Raw genomic sequence first — 15937 nt, 5'->3', positions numbered from 1 at the left:
CTATAGTCAGATCAGGGTCAAAGAAATGAACCCGGAGATCACATGTGTTGGTATAGATCTATACTTAGAAAAAAATCATAAAGAAAACAATTGCTAAATCAAGAACAGAGAAGGGCTCTGATGCAAATACCTACCAAAGCAGGTATCAAGGTCACAAGGTACATGAAAAACAGCAAACAGTAGGTTCAAAATAGAAGCTGAAAATAGCTTTTAGGATTAATGCTGAGAAGGATATTACTGATGCGATAGAAAAATATAAGCAAAGGATAGAGTACTATAACTGATTTTACTGTTCTTTTCAAATTCAGAATTTACAGTTTCCATTGACTACTCATGAAGTTGAAGTGACATAAGAAGGATTTACTATGTAAACAAAACACAACTGAAATTTTAAAAAAAAGATCTAAACATTGGCCAAAAAATAAGAATTAAGGAGCAGTTCAACTCAAGAAGGTATGTGGAGAATAACAGTCCATTAAAAATAATTATTATTCTCTATTTTGTGTCAAGAACTGTGAGAAATGGTATATAATACTTTACTGAATATCTCAGCAATCCTACAGGACTGACATTATTATACCCATATTACATGAGAAAGCTTGAGGGTAAAAAATGGTTAAGTAATTTGCCTAAGATAACATATCTATCAAGAGTAAATATTGTATGAGAGGTCTGATTCTAAAATGGTATTACCACCATGTTATTTGCATGTCAGTGAGACTGAGTAATGCCTACCTTACATTTTTGTACTATGAAAGGTAATAATTAAGGGTATTTGTCCTAGACATCTGCTTTAAAAAATATCTCCAAGAATTATCTAATACAGCGTTGTGTTACTAAGCACTCCTGTATTACCATGTTTCCAAAATTAAAATTTGTTTAATTCACACATCAATAAGCATAAAGAAGAAAGTCTCAACTGATTTATAATTTAAACAAATATGATAGAGTCCAAATACAAAGGAATTTATCTTTTAAAATATGTTAAAAAAAGAAAACCTTTTCCCTTCTCTTCCGCAAACTACTGGTAGACAAAGACAGGGAAATGTCAGCTTCTGCCTGTGCAATTCCTTTAAATTGTGTTCCCTTGCTGACTAGCATCATACACTCCACAAACTGTATCTAGGCAGTCATAAAATGCCCGAATCATGGAAATAATACTTATTAAAGCTAGAAAGCCTTGGGGGTGGATTAAATGCTATACAACAAATTAACTTTGTATTTTCTTCTTTACTATTATAACAAGAGTGCAGGGAGCTTGGATACATATAAAGCAACATAAAGATAAATCTTTCCTTCTCGGCAAGGAAATAAAGCTTCAATACGTATATGCATGATGAGAAAAGATGAAGAGAAGTAACGTAGAATTCTATGTGTGGGGTCAGAGCTTTTTTGTCGTGTCACAGGTCAGTGAGGGTCTGAAGTACCTATGTGAAGAAACAAACTGGAAATAAGTTCCCATATTACTAATGCTTCCCGATGACAAATTTATGTTTTTTTCTTGGATTTTTTTTTGAAAAGCCACAATTAAAGTACATCATATATGCAACTTGAGGCTACTTCAGCACAGCAGAGGCAAATAACAGAAACACTCTTTTACTTATAGATTATAGAAACTACTAGATTTACAGCACATCTTCAGAGGTTTCCTAATAGAAGTCGATCCAGAATCCTCATGTTGAACCACAAGTAACATCTAGGCAGGGCCATGTATTAGCAACCAAAGCACACATGCCTAGGATAAAAGCACACATGAGATAATGTGTGTGTATAAGAACCCTCTTGCTTAATTAAAAAATCCAATTATATGACCACTTGGACTCTATTCCATATTCTTCAGAGACTATAAATATTTTGAGGAACGATGAGAAAAAGAAGCATTGTGAATTGTTGCTAATAATGTAAACAGATTGTAAGAAAAAAGGCAAGTGACAGAAAACAAACAAACAAACATAAAAGAGGAGAGCCAGGGAAGCATAAGACATACAGTTATGTTTACCAGCAGCTACAGATCTTAGTTGATGCAATATGCAAAACATTATAAAATTAAAAATGTCTATCAGTGGAGAAGGTAAAAGGAAATGTTTATTAAACAATCATATGATACTTTCTCTTATTCTACTTTATTCCACTTCTAAGGAATTAATATTGCTCTAATTTTTCCCATCATCAGATTAATATTAGGGTAAAATAAAGAGCAAACAAGACAAATCTATTTCTATAATAAAATTATGAAAATATAGCACTTATTATGTACTTAAGCACATAATACATCTACCACATACTAATTTTTCTATGTTATATATTTTCAGCAGTAAAATAATGAGACCTGAGAGGAAGTGAAAGTAAGGGAGTGAAGGTAGCAAATGCATCTAGCTGAAAATTTCTCAATATAAAATTATGATAAATAAGATCTGGTTGAAAAACTTAATGCAGCATTTAAAAATTGTTCTGTAAAAATAACCATATCACCTCCTCTAAATTATTCCTATGACACTAACTTAACATTTTTGGAATTGATATATAGAGTCACAAAATGAAAAGTTAGGCATTTAACAACATCTTTACACTAGCTATCTTCAAATTTTACACATCTTTTAATAGAAGAGTTAGCCCTCTGTATTTGTTGGCATAAGCTATTTTATAAAATGAAACCCTATTTAATTAATCTGTGTTGACTCAGAAGTCTGCAAATAAGTATTAATTTTCATAGATACTGCCTAGTGCCAATACCCCCCCATTAAATGTTACATAATTTGCTCATTTTGCAAGGATTAGTAATGTGAACTAAAACAACTAAAAAATATTACCAAAATAAAATAACTTCTACTCTAGGAGGAGAGACCATGGTAAATGCAGCACATTAATTTTTGTACTCTGCATTATTAACTCTGTAAAGGTCATTTAAAAACCTTTACTTTTCTTAGTATCTTTGAAACAGGTGGTAAATGCAATTTTAAGTATTGATTACTGGCTTCTGAGGAGCAACCATGAATTGCCCATTTCCAATAACTACAGTAATGAGCTTTTGATAAATCACTGAAGTAAATGAAAATAAAATCTGCCTTTACTTTATTAGATTCTTGGTTTTCTGTCAAACCAGTCTAGGAAGATAAAAATATTTACAGTGGTAACATTACAACAAGTCATTTCACAAAAGTATAAACAAACTCATAGGACTACAGGACTTCCTATGTGCTATGTTAAAAATAATCTGCATAGTCTAATAATGTAACCTTATATATGGAATACCAAAACAATGAATCTTTTTAATGCCATAAATATGTGCACTTAATACTATGGTGACCAAAACAATTTAAGGATAAAGAAAATATAAGCAGCTTTTGCAAGAATATTTATCATCCATACTACACCTGTTTCAGAATTATTCAAAGCAGCTCTGGCTTCAAAGAGCAATTAATCAAAGACCCATTGTCCTAAATTTATTATTAAACGGAAACTCGGTGTTCAGTTGACCTAAACCGTACTGTATAGCAACGCCTAACCAAGTTATTACTATTTAAATGGAATGGAAACAAAACCTCTGCTCTCTACTTGGATTACATACTGATCAATTTTATGACCTTATTGTGAGTATACTAGTATATCTACATAACCTTGGCTAAAAAACCATTTTAAAATCATCGTCTCTATATACAGTTAAACATTAATTTCATGTATAGCCAAAACTGTTCAGGATCATCTTGAAAACACATAAATTGTTTTTCCTTTGTCACATGTATCATTTTTACAATTATTAGGCCAATCAGTACGAATCAGATGACTTCTTTACAAATGAAGTTTTTTTCCGCATTACTGAAATAGCACTGACTCTCCAACTAATACAGAAGCAGTGTGACTACCCGTGCTGCACGTAGTACCGGTTTCTCTCTAACGCTCAGACGGACGTTTAATCAACGTCCTTCTTCAGGAGACTGCCAACTTTAACAACAGAATAAGCGGTATAATATATCAAGACACAATGGCGAGTACTCGCCCCATATTCTGAATCGGCAGATGTACGAGGCCACTTCCTTCACAGATTTTTGACAGTTTCTGAATCACAGCCCCAAACGGCGAAGCCGGTGGCTGTCCGTGGTGCTGAAATGCACTCTTTTTCTGCCCCCTCACTGAAAAAACTGTCACCCCCATCCCATTTTGAGAGGATAAAAAGACTTCTAAATGTAGATGTTCGAAAAAGGAACTGGTAAGTTTCTGGGCAGAGACCGCTAACTAGTGTGTGTGCGGGGTGAGGCGGCGGGGCGAGCAGGCTGGAAACCCCCTGAGGGCATCTCCCCTTCGATGCCGGGAGACCCAGGACGGCGGGACTGCGGCAAAGATCAAAAGCGCCGCGTCCCGGGTAGGAGCCGCGGGCGGGAACGGCGCCCTCGCGAGGGCAGCCCTCGGCCGGGGCCAGGCGGGCAAGGCCGGCGAGGGGCGCCGAGGCCGGGGACGACGGCGACTTTCCCCGCCAACGCGCGAGCCCCGGGGTGCTTTTGTTTTGGGGGTCTGAGGAGCGGAGGGGATGGGCGAAGGGGAGCCCCCACCGGCATTCATTTGCACAGGTGGGACAACAAAAGACCCTGCCGCCCGGGCGGGCAGGGGCGGCTGAGTCAGAGCGGCCGCGGTGCCTGGCCGTGGGCTCGACCCCCACTCCTCACCGTCCCGGCCACTCTTACCGTCCCGGTCGCACAGCTGAATGGCCTCCAGGCTGAGGTTTTTGATCACCTCCTCACAGGGGCTGGTGGGGCTGCTGAGGGCATGATCCAGGCGCGGCACCTCCATTTTTCCAACCCCCTTCTCACGTCCGCCTGCTTCGTATCCAGGCTCTCTCCGTGGACCGTGTGAGAGAGAAGGGCGGGAAAGGGAAAGGGAGTGGCGGAGGAGGGGAGGAGACCTGGGACGCGGCACCGAGGAGCCGAGGCGACGGCAGTGGCGGGAGCTCCACAGAGCGTGCGGCTCTGAGAAGCCGAGACAGACCCGGCGCGAGGGCGGGAGGCGGCGCGCTCCCGGCGGGGAGGGGACGCGGCGCGCGGGGAACGTGAGGGAGAAGGCACGGGGCGCGCACGCGCGCGAGAGGACGCGCCCACCTGCTGGCGCGCGGCGCTCCCTCGGCCTTCCGAGTGTACGCGGCCCGGGGGGCCCTCGCGCCTCGGCGCCCGCAACCCCGCGCGTGAGGCGTCGGACGGCTGAGCGCGCCGGAACGGCGGGTGTCGCGGGGCGTGGCGGAGGCGCTCGCCTGTCCCTCTCTGCTGGTGAGGGTGGTTTGGCGTTCCTTCCCTCCTCACAGTGTTAGTCGGAACCAGGTTGGCACTGCGGCGTCTGCACGAGGAGGTGAGAGTGAGCAGTTTGTTTGTTTATCAAGGATTGGAAGAATGAGGGTCCAGACGCTTTTATATAGGGTTTTGGAGCCAGCGGGCTGCCTTCGCCCCCTCAAGGTCCCGGGCTACTCGCAGCCCAGACTTAACGTGTTCCGCCAGCCATTCCTCAGAAACAGCTGCGTCTGTGTGAGAAATGAGCGGATTAACTGAGGAGTGGCATGGTTTAGGGACAGGATTTTGGTCGTCCCGAAGGAGGGGCGAACAGGGGAATTCAGACCTGCCAGGAAAGTGAGGGAATGAGGAGTTGCCCGCCAGCCTGTTGGAAAGGCAACAGACGTGCTTCGGGGGCCCCAGCTCCCCACCCCAGACTTCTCAGTCTAGCTTCATTCATTCATCCATTTATTCACCCAACAAATAAGTAATAAGCGCTTACTCTGTGCCAGGCTTTGTTGTGGGCGCCAGTGAAGGTGGAAGAGATGATGCCCTCAAGGATATGGAAGGAACCTTTTCCACGTGGAAAATGTGCTTCCTTAAGTTATCCTAAACTTGTCTGCCCTTTTTTTTTAAATGTCACTTAAGATTTAGCAATAAATCACTCAGGGGAGGTGCAAATGATTTTTAAAAAGAAAACAGAGGTCACAGCCTGTTGATCTCTGTTGCCATTTGCATCTTTGGAATAGTTTTTAGTTTCGTAGCTATCTGGGGATCAAAAGTAGTGCCCGCTCCCCTTTTGAGTGTGGATTCCTATTTGAAATTAAAGTTTCTTTTCACTGATTTCCCAACTTCAAACCTAAATGTTAACCAGTAGAGTAACAACTTACATAAAGATTGCTGTATGCTACCCTTTCTAGTCACATCCATTTAGCCATGACAGGACTAAGTCTAGTTAATTGAAGCCTCATAAAACAGATGAACCAGCTTAGGGTAAAACAAGCCTGTGAGACAATTTGGCACGACTGCAAGTTGTTAAAAATCTGTGGAAGATAACTGGGTCTCTTAAAGGGAAACGTCCTCATTATGAATTTAGGTATTAATGAAGATGGATCTCCTTCGTGTAGTTTGAGAAAACTTTTGTGTCAAGTGAGGAGTGTCCCCAAGGAGAGGATAAATTTTTACTTGTCAAGAAATATGACAAGATGGGGCTTATTAGTGAATTTCCTGTGTTCCAAAGAGGAACACAGTTTCAACTAGAAATTGATATTGTCAGCCCAACCACAGTGGGTTCATCTTTCAGAGTGGTGGTAAATTTACAAATCTTAAAAGGAACTATGTAAGATAGATTACCAATTTATTGATTTACAGATGAGACATATAATTCATGCATATAATTAAAATTATAACTTACACAGATATATAGGAAGCACCTGCTGTGTCCAAGGACAATACACTAGATGTTGGAAATTTTGAGTTCATATCTATGAGGAAAGATAGACATTGAAAAAGAAAAATGATGAGTGTTACGGGGAAGAGGAAGTATGGGAGCTTGTGGAAGTGCACACAGGGACCCCACCGTAGTTTGGTTAGTTAGGAAAGCCTCTAAAAGGATTTTATGTTAAAGGAACGGGCAATGTGTGAAAGCCTTTAAAAAGGAAATTACCTTGATCAGATTTTTTTACCATTACACAGAAAATTTGTGTAATGAGAAAGGGGGTAATGTTTTGAGAAATAGTAATGTGATTTTCTGGACATAAGACCTCTTCAATCCCAATCACCTTTCTGCTGAGGATTTAGATTATTACATAAGAAAATCAAAACTCTTTTCTTCTCATACCTAAGTTGCAGTGGGAGTGATTGTAATCCCCATACACTTACATCATTTAATTGTTAGCTTGAGGTGCCCACTATTACAGTCAAGATCCTACCAATCATTCAAGCTCAAACTCAAATGGTACATTCTCTATAAAGATTATTCCCACTGCCAAAAATCTTTTTGTTTTATTTACATGGGGCTTTATATTTATCTACAGACATAGTCACACTATGATTTATAAGTTATTATTATACACGAAAAATCAGGCTCAAATTTGAAAAGGATCTTAAATATATCCTAATTCAATCCCTTATCCAGTGTTGAAGCCCTTGACAAGAAGTTGTTTACCTTTGAATAAATGGTAAATTAAAATCCTAATGAAGTAATCTAAAGTCTTACTCATTCTGAGCCCAAACATGCCTACTGTAAGGTTAGTACAAAGGCCTTAATTTTCCCCTCTGTCGGTCATACACAATAATGATAATCCTGCTTCCTTCTGCACATATATATTCAGTTCTCTGGGTAAATGCTGCTAGTTCTTTCAAGCATTTCTGATATCACATTGCTTTGAGTCCCTCTCTCACTCTGGACGCTGTCCTCTGGATAGCTCTAATTTTTGTAAGAGTTCATAGGTGAACACACTAGGGGTAGAAATATAATAATATATAATACAAGTATTATAAATTATATTACAAATATATGTAGGGAAATACACAGTAGTCTATCACTGTCTTTGCTCTATATGCCAGACATCTTGTAACACAGCCCAGGAACACATTAACTTTTCTGACAGTATTATCACTCTGCTTACACGTCCTGAGCTTACAGTCACATAAAACCTATCCTTCCCTGAACATTTCTTAATTCCCCCTTGACGTTGTAAGTTTTGAGCACATATTATAGTATTTGCATGGAGAAGATACTCAGTACAGTTTGCTAAATTATTTGATTGAAGTTCATTCAGTACTTTTAATGTGTTTAATTATATTGTTGCAGCTAGCCTAGGATTTTCTCAAACCCAAAGAAGAAGTAGGTTACAAAAGTCCTTTAGGTAAGTTTTTAAGTGCAGAGGTCATTCTTATGGGACCCACAGCTGTAGGCACAACCCAGTTTTTTATTATTAGGCAGAAGGCAAAGCGTAAGAACCAAAACCATAGGTAGAAGCAAACTCCAAAAAATGCATAGTAAGTGAAGGAGTGTTTTTTCTTTATCTCATAACATTACCGAAACTTTTCCTAAGCTCTTATTATAAATGGTAGCATGAAAGAAAACTCATGATTGATAGAGACAAACTTGAAAGCAACTCACATACTCTAAATTCTTTAATTTGATTCAAGTTGAGTAGAGTCTGGACTTGTGAAGATCAAATGAGATAATGCATATGAAAGTGTTGTGTGAGCTGTGAGGCACTTCAGAAAGTTAAGATGTTGTTATTACTGGGCACTAAGAATGCCATTAAGAAAAGATTTCTTGTCAATTTTACAGTACAAATTTCTGCATATATTTTAGTAGCTATTTCAAAACATTAAGAACTTGCATATTTAGAATATCTTTATGATTCTGTGTTTTGGGGCCCTTAAAAATTATGCCTCATTTTGTTTGCTTTGGGTTTTATCTCAATGATAGATTTTTGCCAAACCCATAAGCAAATATTCAGCATTGAATCTCTGCCCAGTATTTGATTTCTACACTCCTGATTCTGTATCACCAAACACCGATTGGAGAAGGTAGAGAACTATAATGACTTGATCCATTATAAATCCATGCTGTCAAAATTCAGCTTGCTTAACAATTCAATGGCTGTTACAGACCACTTCTCTTTGAAATCCCCCATCTCTACTCTCACTTTCAAAAGATGATGTCTCCATCTCTCTTTCCTGGAGAAAAAAAGGAAGGCAAAGTGAAGTTTCTCTTTTGTTCTTACCTTTAGCTCAGTAGGTCCTGGTAAAACTTGCTACCTTGCCTTGCTTCATCTGTGCTCTCCATTCAGTGCCTGTGTATTGCAGAATATAGTTTAACTCCCTATTTTTACCCCCTCCAGCTGTTTTGGTCTTTTTCTTTCCTCTGATTCTCTTTTTTGTTTTTAAACATTACCAAATCTCCTTGATTTTTTTTCTTGATTAAACATCATTTTATTTTAAATTAAGGTTTAACAGATAAATTATTTCTGAATGGTCACAACTAAATCCCTTGCTAGTATGTTAGCATTATACATAAACATAAAATATACCCTTGCCAGAAACACTTCAACGTTTAAAACTAGGTACCATGAAGCACTGACACAGTATGCTGGATTATAACTGAATTTTGATTCCCACAACACACTTCAGGTCAGTTCACTCTGCCTTGCTCTCCAGGGCTGAATGGAAGGGGACATACCACACACGGGTCAGTGGAAATGTTTCATCTTCAGCGCTGGCCCTAATGCTCATCAGATCTTATAAATCCGAAGATAAACGTGGAAGAACATCAAACTCATCTAGGGGAGCTGCTCTTTCCCAAGGTTTCAGTTCCAAAAGCTTCTTCCTCAGATGGAAAATAACGCAGGCAGGGTTTCTTTTTAGAACTCAGTTAATATTTCAGTGTGTTTTCTGCCAGCATCTCATAGATATGTGTATAAATATATGCACATTTATAAATACACACACACACACAAAATTTGCTTCACTATCTAATGTCATCTAATGTCACCTTGCTTTATTTTTCTCAAACAAAGCCTAGCTCTGAGTATGTGTTTACTAACAGTATTTGCTACAAATCTCCTGGATTTAAAAAATTATCTTACTTGAGCCAACCAGTTACTATCCAGTTTTTTAATTTTCTTAGGTAAATAAGGATCCCATTATAAATTGTGAAGTGTCATAAAAGTGTTATTCATTGCCTTTATTTCCTTTTAATCCTCATACAGTTTATCACCCATCTCTACCACTCTGATTCTTACTCTTCAAAATCATCTTTGGATTTCGTGAGATTTTTCTTTTTTTTTTTTCTTCTGGAAGATTTTTCATATCACCAAGTATAACGGCCTTTTATCATCTGCATCCTCTTTGATATTTCAGCAGTTTACTTCTGCTGAACTTCTTTAGCACTGAACTCTATTGGATCTCTTCCTTCACATGTGCTTAATGTTTATCTGGCTTCTAAGCTACCCTCTTGAGTGTAGGTGTTTGTTAAAGTTCAGCCTCTGACATTACGTTCTTCCCTGTTTAAAGCCATTTCCTCTGAGAATGCATGCATTCCCATGAATTTTAATGTCTTCTTAATGTTTAAATTCTCACCTTTAACATCAAATCTGTATCTCAAGTTCCCAACTATAAACGAAAGCCATTGCCCTATTTCCAGTTAATGAACATTTTTATTTACATTCCCATAACCATTTCTAATTGATCTGTTCATCCCGAAAACTGATTACATTTTCTGATTTCTTCCATTATAATCACTGGCAACAGTATCCTTTTAGTCACCCAGTGTTACCCAATTTTCTGATTTTCTCTTTTCCTCTTTAAATGAAACTATCCTGAAGATAATTACAATTTTGCAATAGTTCTTGGATGTGTGATTTTTTTCTGAATTATAAGTACTGCTAACACATTAAGTTCTCATCATTTTGACCAGATTTTTGAAATTACCATGTGAATAGTCTTCCTACCTCCCTTCTTCAATCATGCTGCTACTAAGATTGACCCGCTAAAGCACTTTATTGATGAAAACTTGCTCAATAAATTACAATGGCAACTTATTTTTGTTCTTCAGTTACTGAAGTTTTTTAGGCAGTTATATGACAATTGCAAAGCAATGTTGTAAGAAGATTAATCTGTCCATGTTTCGTGGGATAAACATAATGGAGGAAGACAAGCATTTAGGAGATTATTATAGTCCAGGCAAAAAACATAATGTATTATAGACTAAGACATTAGAAATGGGAATGTAAAGGAAACAATGGATTTGAGAGAGTAGTGTTATACTGTTGTTTTCTGAGGTTATTTTTTAAAATCATAAAAAGGAGAGGTCCTTCAATATTTTGACACTTTAAAAGATTAAATTGTTCACTCATATTATTGATGGCTATATACTATAAATATTAATATTATAGTACAGCATCCTATAGCAAATGAAGCAAGAAAAATGTATTGAACATACTTCGTCCGTCTTTAAACCCAAGTTAGTGCACATTATTGAGCACCGTTAGATTTTCTGTGATGATACAAAGACACTGCCCATGTCAACATTTCCCCTTACACCATGTTATTGCTGTTATCCTATAATACAGATAAATGGAGTTGCTTCTAGCTAATTTTAGCAAGCGTAGGTGGCATCATAAAAATTAGTGCAGCAGCTATTCACAGGAGGGGCTTCAACTAGAAAATGGCAATAGTGAGGCCATGGAGACAGATAGCTATCACCTTCTGCTCTTCCTAATAAATCCCCATCATTCAGACACATAAATGAGATTATTTATTGTCCCAATATGTGTTCATATTCATTGTATAATATTCATAAAGGTGTTAAATGCTTTAAAGATTGGAATATTTGTTTTACCATTTCCTTGTTTGAAACTTCTCCACAATAGCTAAGCCAAATTTTATGTGATTATGCCTTGCGGCTTGAAAACTGTTTCCTTTTGAAGTAGTCTGTTGTATCTAGGGAGAGCTCCAGAGTCAGCATTGTATGGAATCCAAAACTTCCTCCACTGTCAATGTTTCCCCACTTATCTTGAAGACACAGAGAACAGTTAATTCTTCTTCACATGACAGCCGTATGTGTATAATGCAAAACATTGTTGTCTCTTCTGATTCGTCTTTTCTCTAGTCTGAATCTTCTCATATTGCAGCTTGACTCAAAGCATATTGAGTCCTTGGTTTCCTCTGAATATGCTCTGAAGTTATATATTTCATTCTGCAAATACAATGTCCAGGACTAAACACAATATAATGGAGGAGGTCTGATTACAATAGAGCAACTTATCTGAACTGTTTAATTATAAATACGTACATAAATTGCCAGTGCATTCACATTAAAAATGTTATTTGATTATTACTTGACAGTGTATGTCTATTCATATTTGGAGAGTCCTTCACAGTAACTTTCATTTATTATTCCTCACAGCAACTTTCTTGAACTTTTGTTTTTTAAGCTGAAAGAAATGCCTACTGTTCTCATTTTTACAAATCACAGATGATATTAAAGCTAATTATGCATAACATATAAAAATGGGATAACTACTGCAATATAGTTATATTTTATGTAGTCTCTTGATTACTCTGTGGTCCTTAAGACCTTTAAATGACACAGTATGTCATGAAATTTGATAATAAGATTTTCTGTTTATGATAAGTGTCATATAACCACACAGTATCTGTGGATTCACACATTTTGTGGGCCAGATCATGGGCTAATCTTCCATGGTGTGGAAGGTGTTGACAGTTCATGAAATGCAATAAAGAAGCCTTATTTCAGATATTCACAGGAAAAACCTGACAGCCTTATAAAGATTTAGTTGATACTGTTATAATGATAAGGGAGAATATTTCTTTGGTCTCTTATGTGATGCTTATTTATTACAGTGTAGTCCAACAGTGCATTTACTTTTTCCTCCACAAAAGTGTTGCTCAACTAAACTAGTAGTTTGACTGTTTAAGATATCACAGAACTGAGGAATAAAGGGAATAATCAAACATAGCCAAGAGAGAGACTAAGTCTACAGAGACACTACATAGACAGTAAGCCTACTGAAAAGGTCCTAATACCCCCCGGAACCAGACTGATACAAGTACAAAGTTAAAGTCTAAGCCATCACCTGGCAAAATTGAGCTTTTAAGAGACTAGGCACATTTAGTTTTATTCTTGCCACACACTACATTTTGTTGCCCTGGTTTCTATTCCATATTATTTCACTGTTTTACATCCATGCATCTATCACTCTTTCTAGATCTTTTTCTTTCTTTCTTTCTTTAATATCATAGAAACTAAATATCCCTAGTGGTATGGGGGCAGGGGGAGGAAAAGACGACAAAACAAAACAGATATGATACTTAATAAGGCCATTGTAGGCCCTCAGTAGTCAACTCCTCTATTTCTCTTTCTTAAGGATGTCTTTATAGGTGGCCCAAACAACTGTTTACTTCAGGAAATATATTAATATGTATTCAGTCAAACTAATTTGTCTGGTGTCATATGAACAAATCAAGTATCTAATTTGTTTTATAGTTTTAAAATACTTTTTTGAACATCTTATTGAAACTGTGCTAGAGTTTCTTAAGACACAGCTCATAATGACTTTGTCTCATGTCTTCATAAGAGGCTGAGAATCTATAGTAGTAAATGGTACAAATGATATTTTTACTGGTATCATTCACCTTATGGATGAGCAGAAAAACCCTTATGGGTCAAAACCTATGATTGATTTTTTTCTTCTGCCACCTCACATGAAGACTTAATTTGGATATATTAAGTTTCTATTTCAAGACACTCTTCTTTCTCACTACTAAGGCTTCAGTGCCTTTATCAAGATAATGACCTCTGAATGATTTGAAAGGGTAAACTTGTGGAATTGTTTTTATAGCTGAGTTATAAGATAATTTAGCTTTCAGGTTTCATCCTTGACCCCTTGACTATATCTATCTGCTCTTTATCCTTTAGTTCCTCAGACTGCAAAGAAAGACAGCTAAAGCTAAATCAGTTAAACACTTTTTTTGTTTGTTTGTTTTTATTTTTTGTTTTGGATGGTAGTGGCCTGTGGATACTGAGTAGAAGGAGAATGTTTGCCAGATCATTGACTTATAGACTAGAATCAACAAAAGTAAACTCCATAGGTTTGATTAATGCAATTTAACAAAGATTTTTAGTACTTCCTATGTAGGGCACTAAGAACTAGGACACAGAGTATAAGACTTTATTCTGAGATTGAATTTACTCATGAGAAGGTAACAGTCTCCTGCTATTGAAGAGACCTCAAATTCACACAAATAATTTGCTTTTCATGTTATAGTATATGCTATAACCAATTTTTGGTCAGAAAGAAAGAAAGACATTAATAGTTTTCTGGTATGCCAGTGTATAGCCTAAAATATATATAAAATACGACACTTCATCCTAATTCACTCTTTCATTTTCCATGTTGTTGGTTTGTTTTATAGTGGTAATAATTGATCTATACTTGAATTCTGTGTAGCAAGCATGTGCTTTATAATGCTGATTTAGAGGAGAAGGGCATATGGTGAAGGAGGGAAGATGCAGAAAAACCTTAAAATTTTTATCAAGATATTTGTAAGTATTGATGTTTCACCTTTTTACACAAAAAAGTAGAGCTTAGAATAAGGCAAAATGTGGCAAATACTGTAGGAGGGGAAGAAATTGTGTGCTGTGCAAGCACAAAGAAGGAAGAAATTAATTTCAGCTAGGGGAAATCTATGTGAATAAAATGCTTGTCCTGAGTGCCATTAAGTACAATAAACTAAAGTGCCATCAGGTTGCTTCTCTAGGCTCTATGTTTGTACTCAGAGTGCTGCTGAGTCAACCGTTTAATCTGTAGAGGTATCCGCAGAAGCATTCATCTTATCCCCAAAACATTTTTTTTTCTTTTTTATAGATATATCAGGAAAAAACAGTTTGATTAAATGGCCCATTGTCAATGTACCTGATATGTTCTTTCAGGTTGGGTCCTTTTAATGAGTAGGGAGAATGAGCGCTCTATGTGCAGAGGCCATTTAACAATGATGAATAATGAGGGCAGTTATACTGACAACTTTAATCTCATTTAATGTAATGAAAGTACTTGTATATACCATAAAATACCTCCATACTATTATAAAGCCTTATATTTAAAGTCTTTATTTTCTTGTTTCACCTATAAGGATTACATTACATTACATTATAAGATTGGTCTGGCAGTGCTATTCTTTGAAAATCTGGGCTTCTGAATATTGACTCAACTCTGGTTGATTCTGAGTGATAACCTGTGATACCATAAGTTTTAATTTTTAAATTAAAGTTATCAAATATTGTTTTCTTATGATATATTTTGTGACTTATAATAAAAGTGTCTGAGGCTATTTAATCTCCTATAAATATAAATATGATTTATATTTCTCTTAACTAATATATAAGAATAAATGTATATTCTATAATTTAGATAAACATATATTATATATCTATATATAATTCTATATACCACATGAGTATATATTTATATTAGTTAAAACCATAGCAATTTACATGTTTATAACCTCAATAATTCTGTTCTCTGCCCATGTCTTCAAATAAAGCCTTGAAAAACAAATAGGACCTGTTTTATAGATGCTACCTAATAGTGCCACAGCACATGACTTCCAAACAGATTTATAAATAGCATCACTAGTCTATATTTTGCTCTAACTGCAAGCAGTGTATAATAAAATAATTTTAGAGGATATAAACTTTCAATTGGCAAGTTTTACCTCAGTGAGTTTTTCATTGAGATATGCATGTCTTTGTCTTACATGTGAGATTTCCAACTATCTATTCTATATAGTTAAGCTCCACACTTACAAAATATAAAACAGTCTTTTTTATCTCAGCTCAGTACATTATAAAATTGTAAAATCATCTTTTATAATAATTCATATTCTGTTACCAGGACCAATCACTTCTCTTCACACTTCTTCTTCTCTTTTCCCATTATGTCTTCTGGGCTTTTGCCAAGCATATACCATCAAGAGATAACAGTTCACACTTTCTCTTTGACCCCAGTGTGAAGTTACATTTATGAAAAGATAAAAATACATGTAAATATTTCTAATACGTCTAAGATTTTTTTCCTAGTTAAAATATAGCTAAAGTAAAAATAAATAATAAGCACACATAGATCTATTCTGTATCCTATAATTTC

General features: G+C 36.8%; 1 protein-coding gene across 1 annotated transcript in view; it reads right to left on the bottom strand.

Moving 5' to 3' along the window:
• Positions 1 to 4785, bottom strand: part of PHYHIPL (phytanoyl-CoA 2-hydroxylase interacting protein like) — an 89963-nt gene extending 85178 nt beyond the window's left edge. The window contains exon 1 of the mRNA XM_060090232.1: positions 4680 to 4785. Within this exon, the coding sequence (XP_059946215.1) occupies positions 4680 to 4785 (106 nt within the window). The remainder of the gene's footprint in view (positions 1 to 4679) is intronic.
• Positions 4786 to 15937: the final 11152 nt, after the last annotated feature.

This window comes from Mesoplodon densirostris, chromosome 1, assembly GCF_025265405.1.
Source record: "Mesoplodon densirostris isolate mMesDen1 chromosome 1, mMesDen1 primary haplotype, whole genome shotgun sequence".
Taxonomy (NCBI): domain Eukaryota; kingdom Metazoa; phylum Chordata; class Mammalia; order Artiodactyla; family Ziphiidae; genus Mesoplodon; species Mesoplodon densirostris.
Note: the sequence above shows the minus strand (reverse complement) of the source record. Positions and strands in the feature narration are given on the sequence as shown.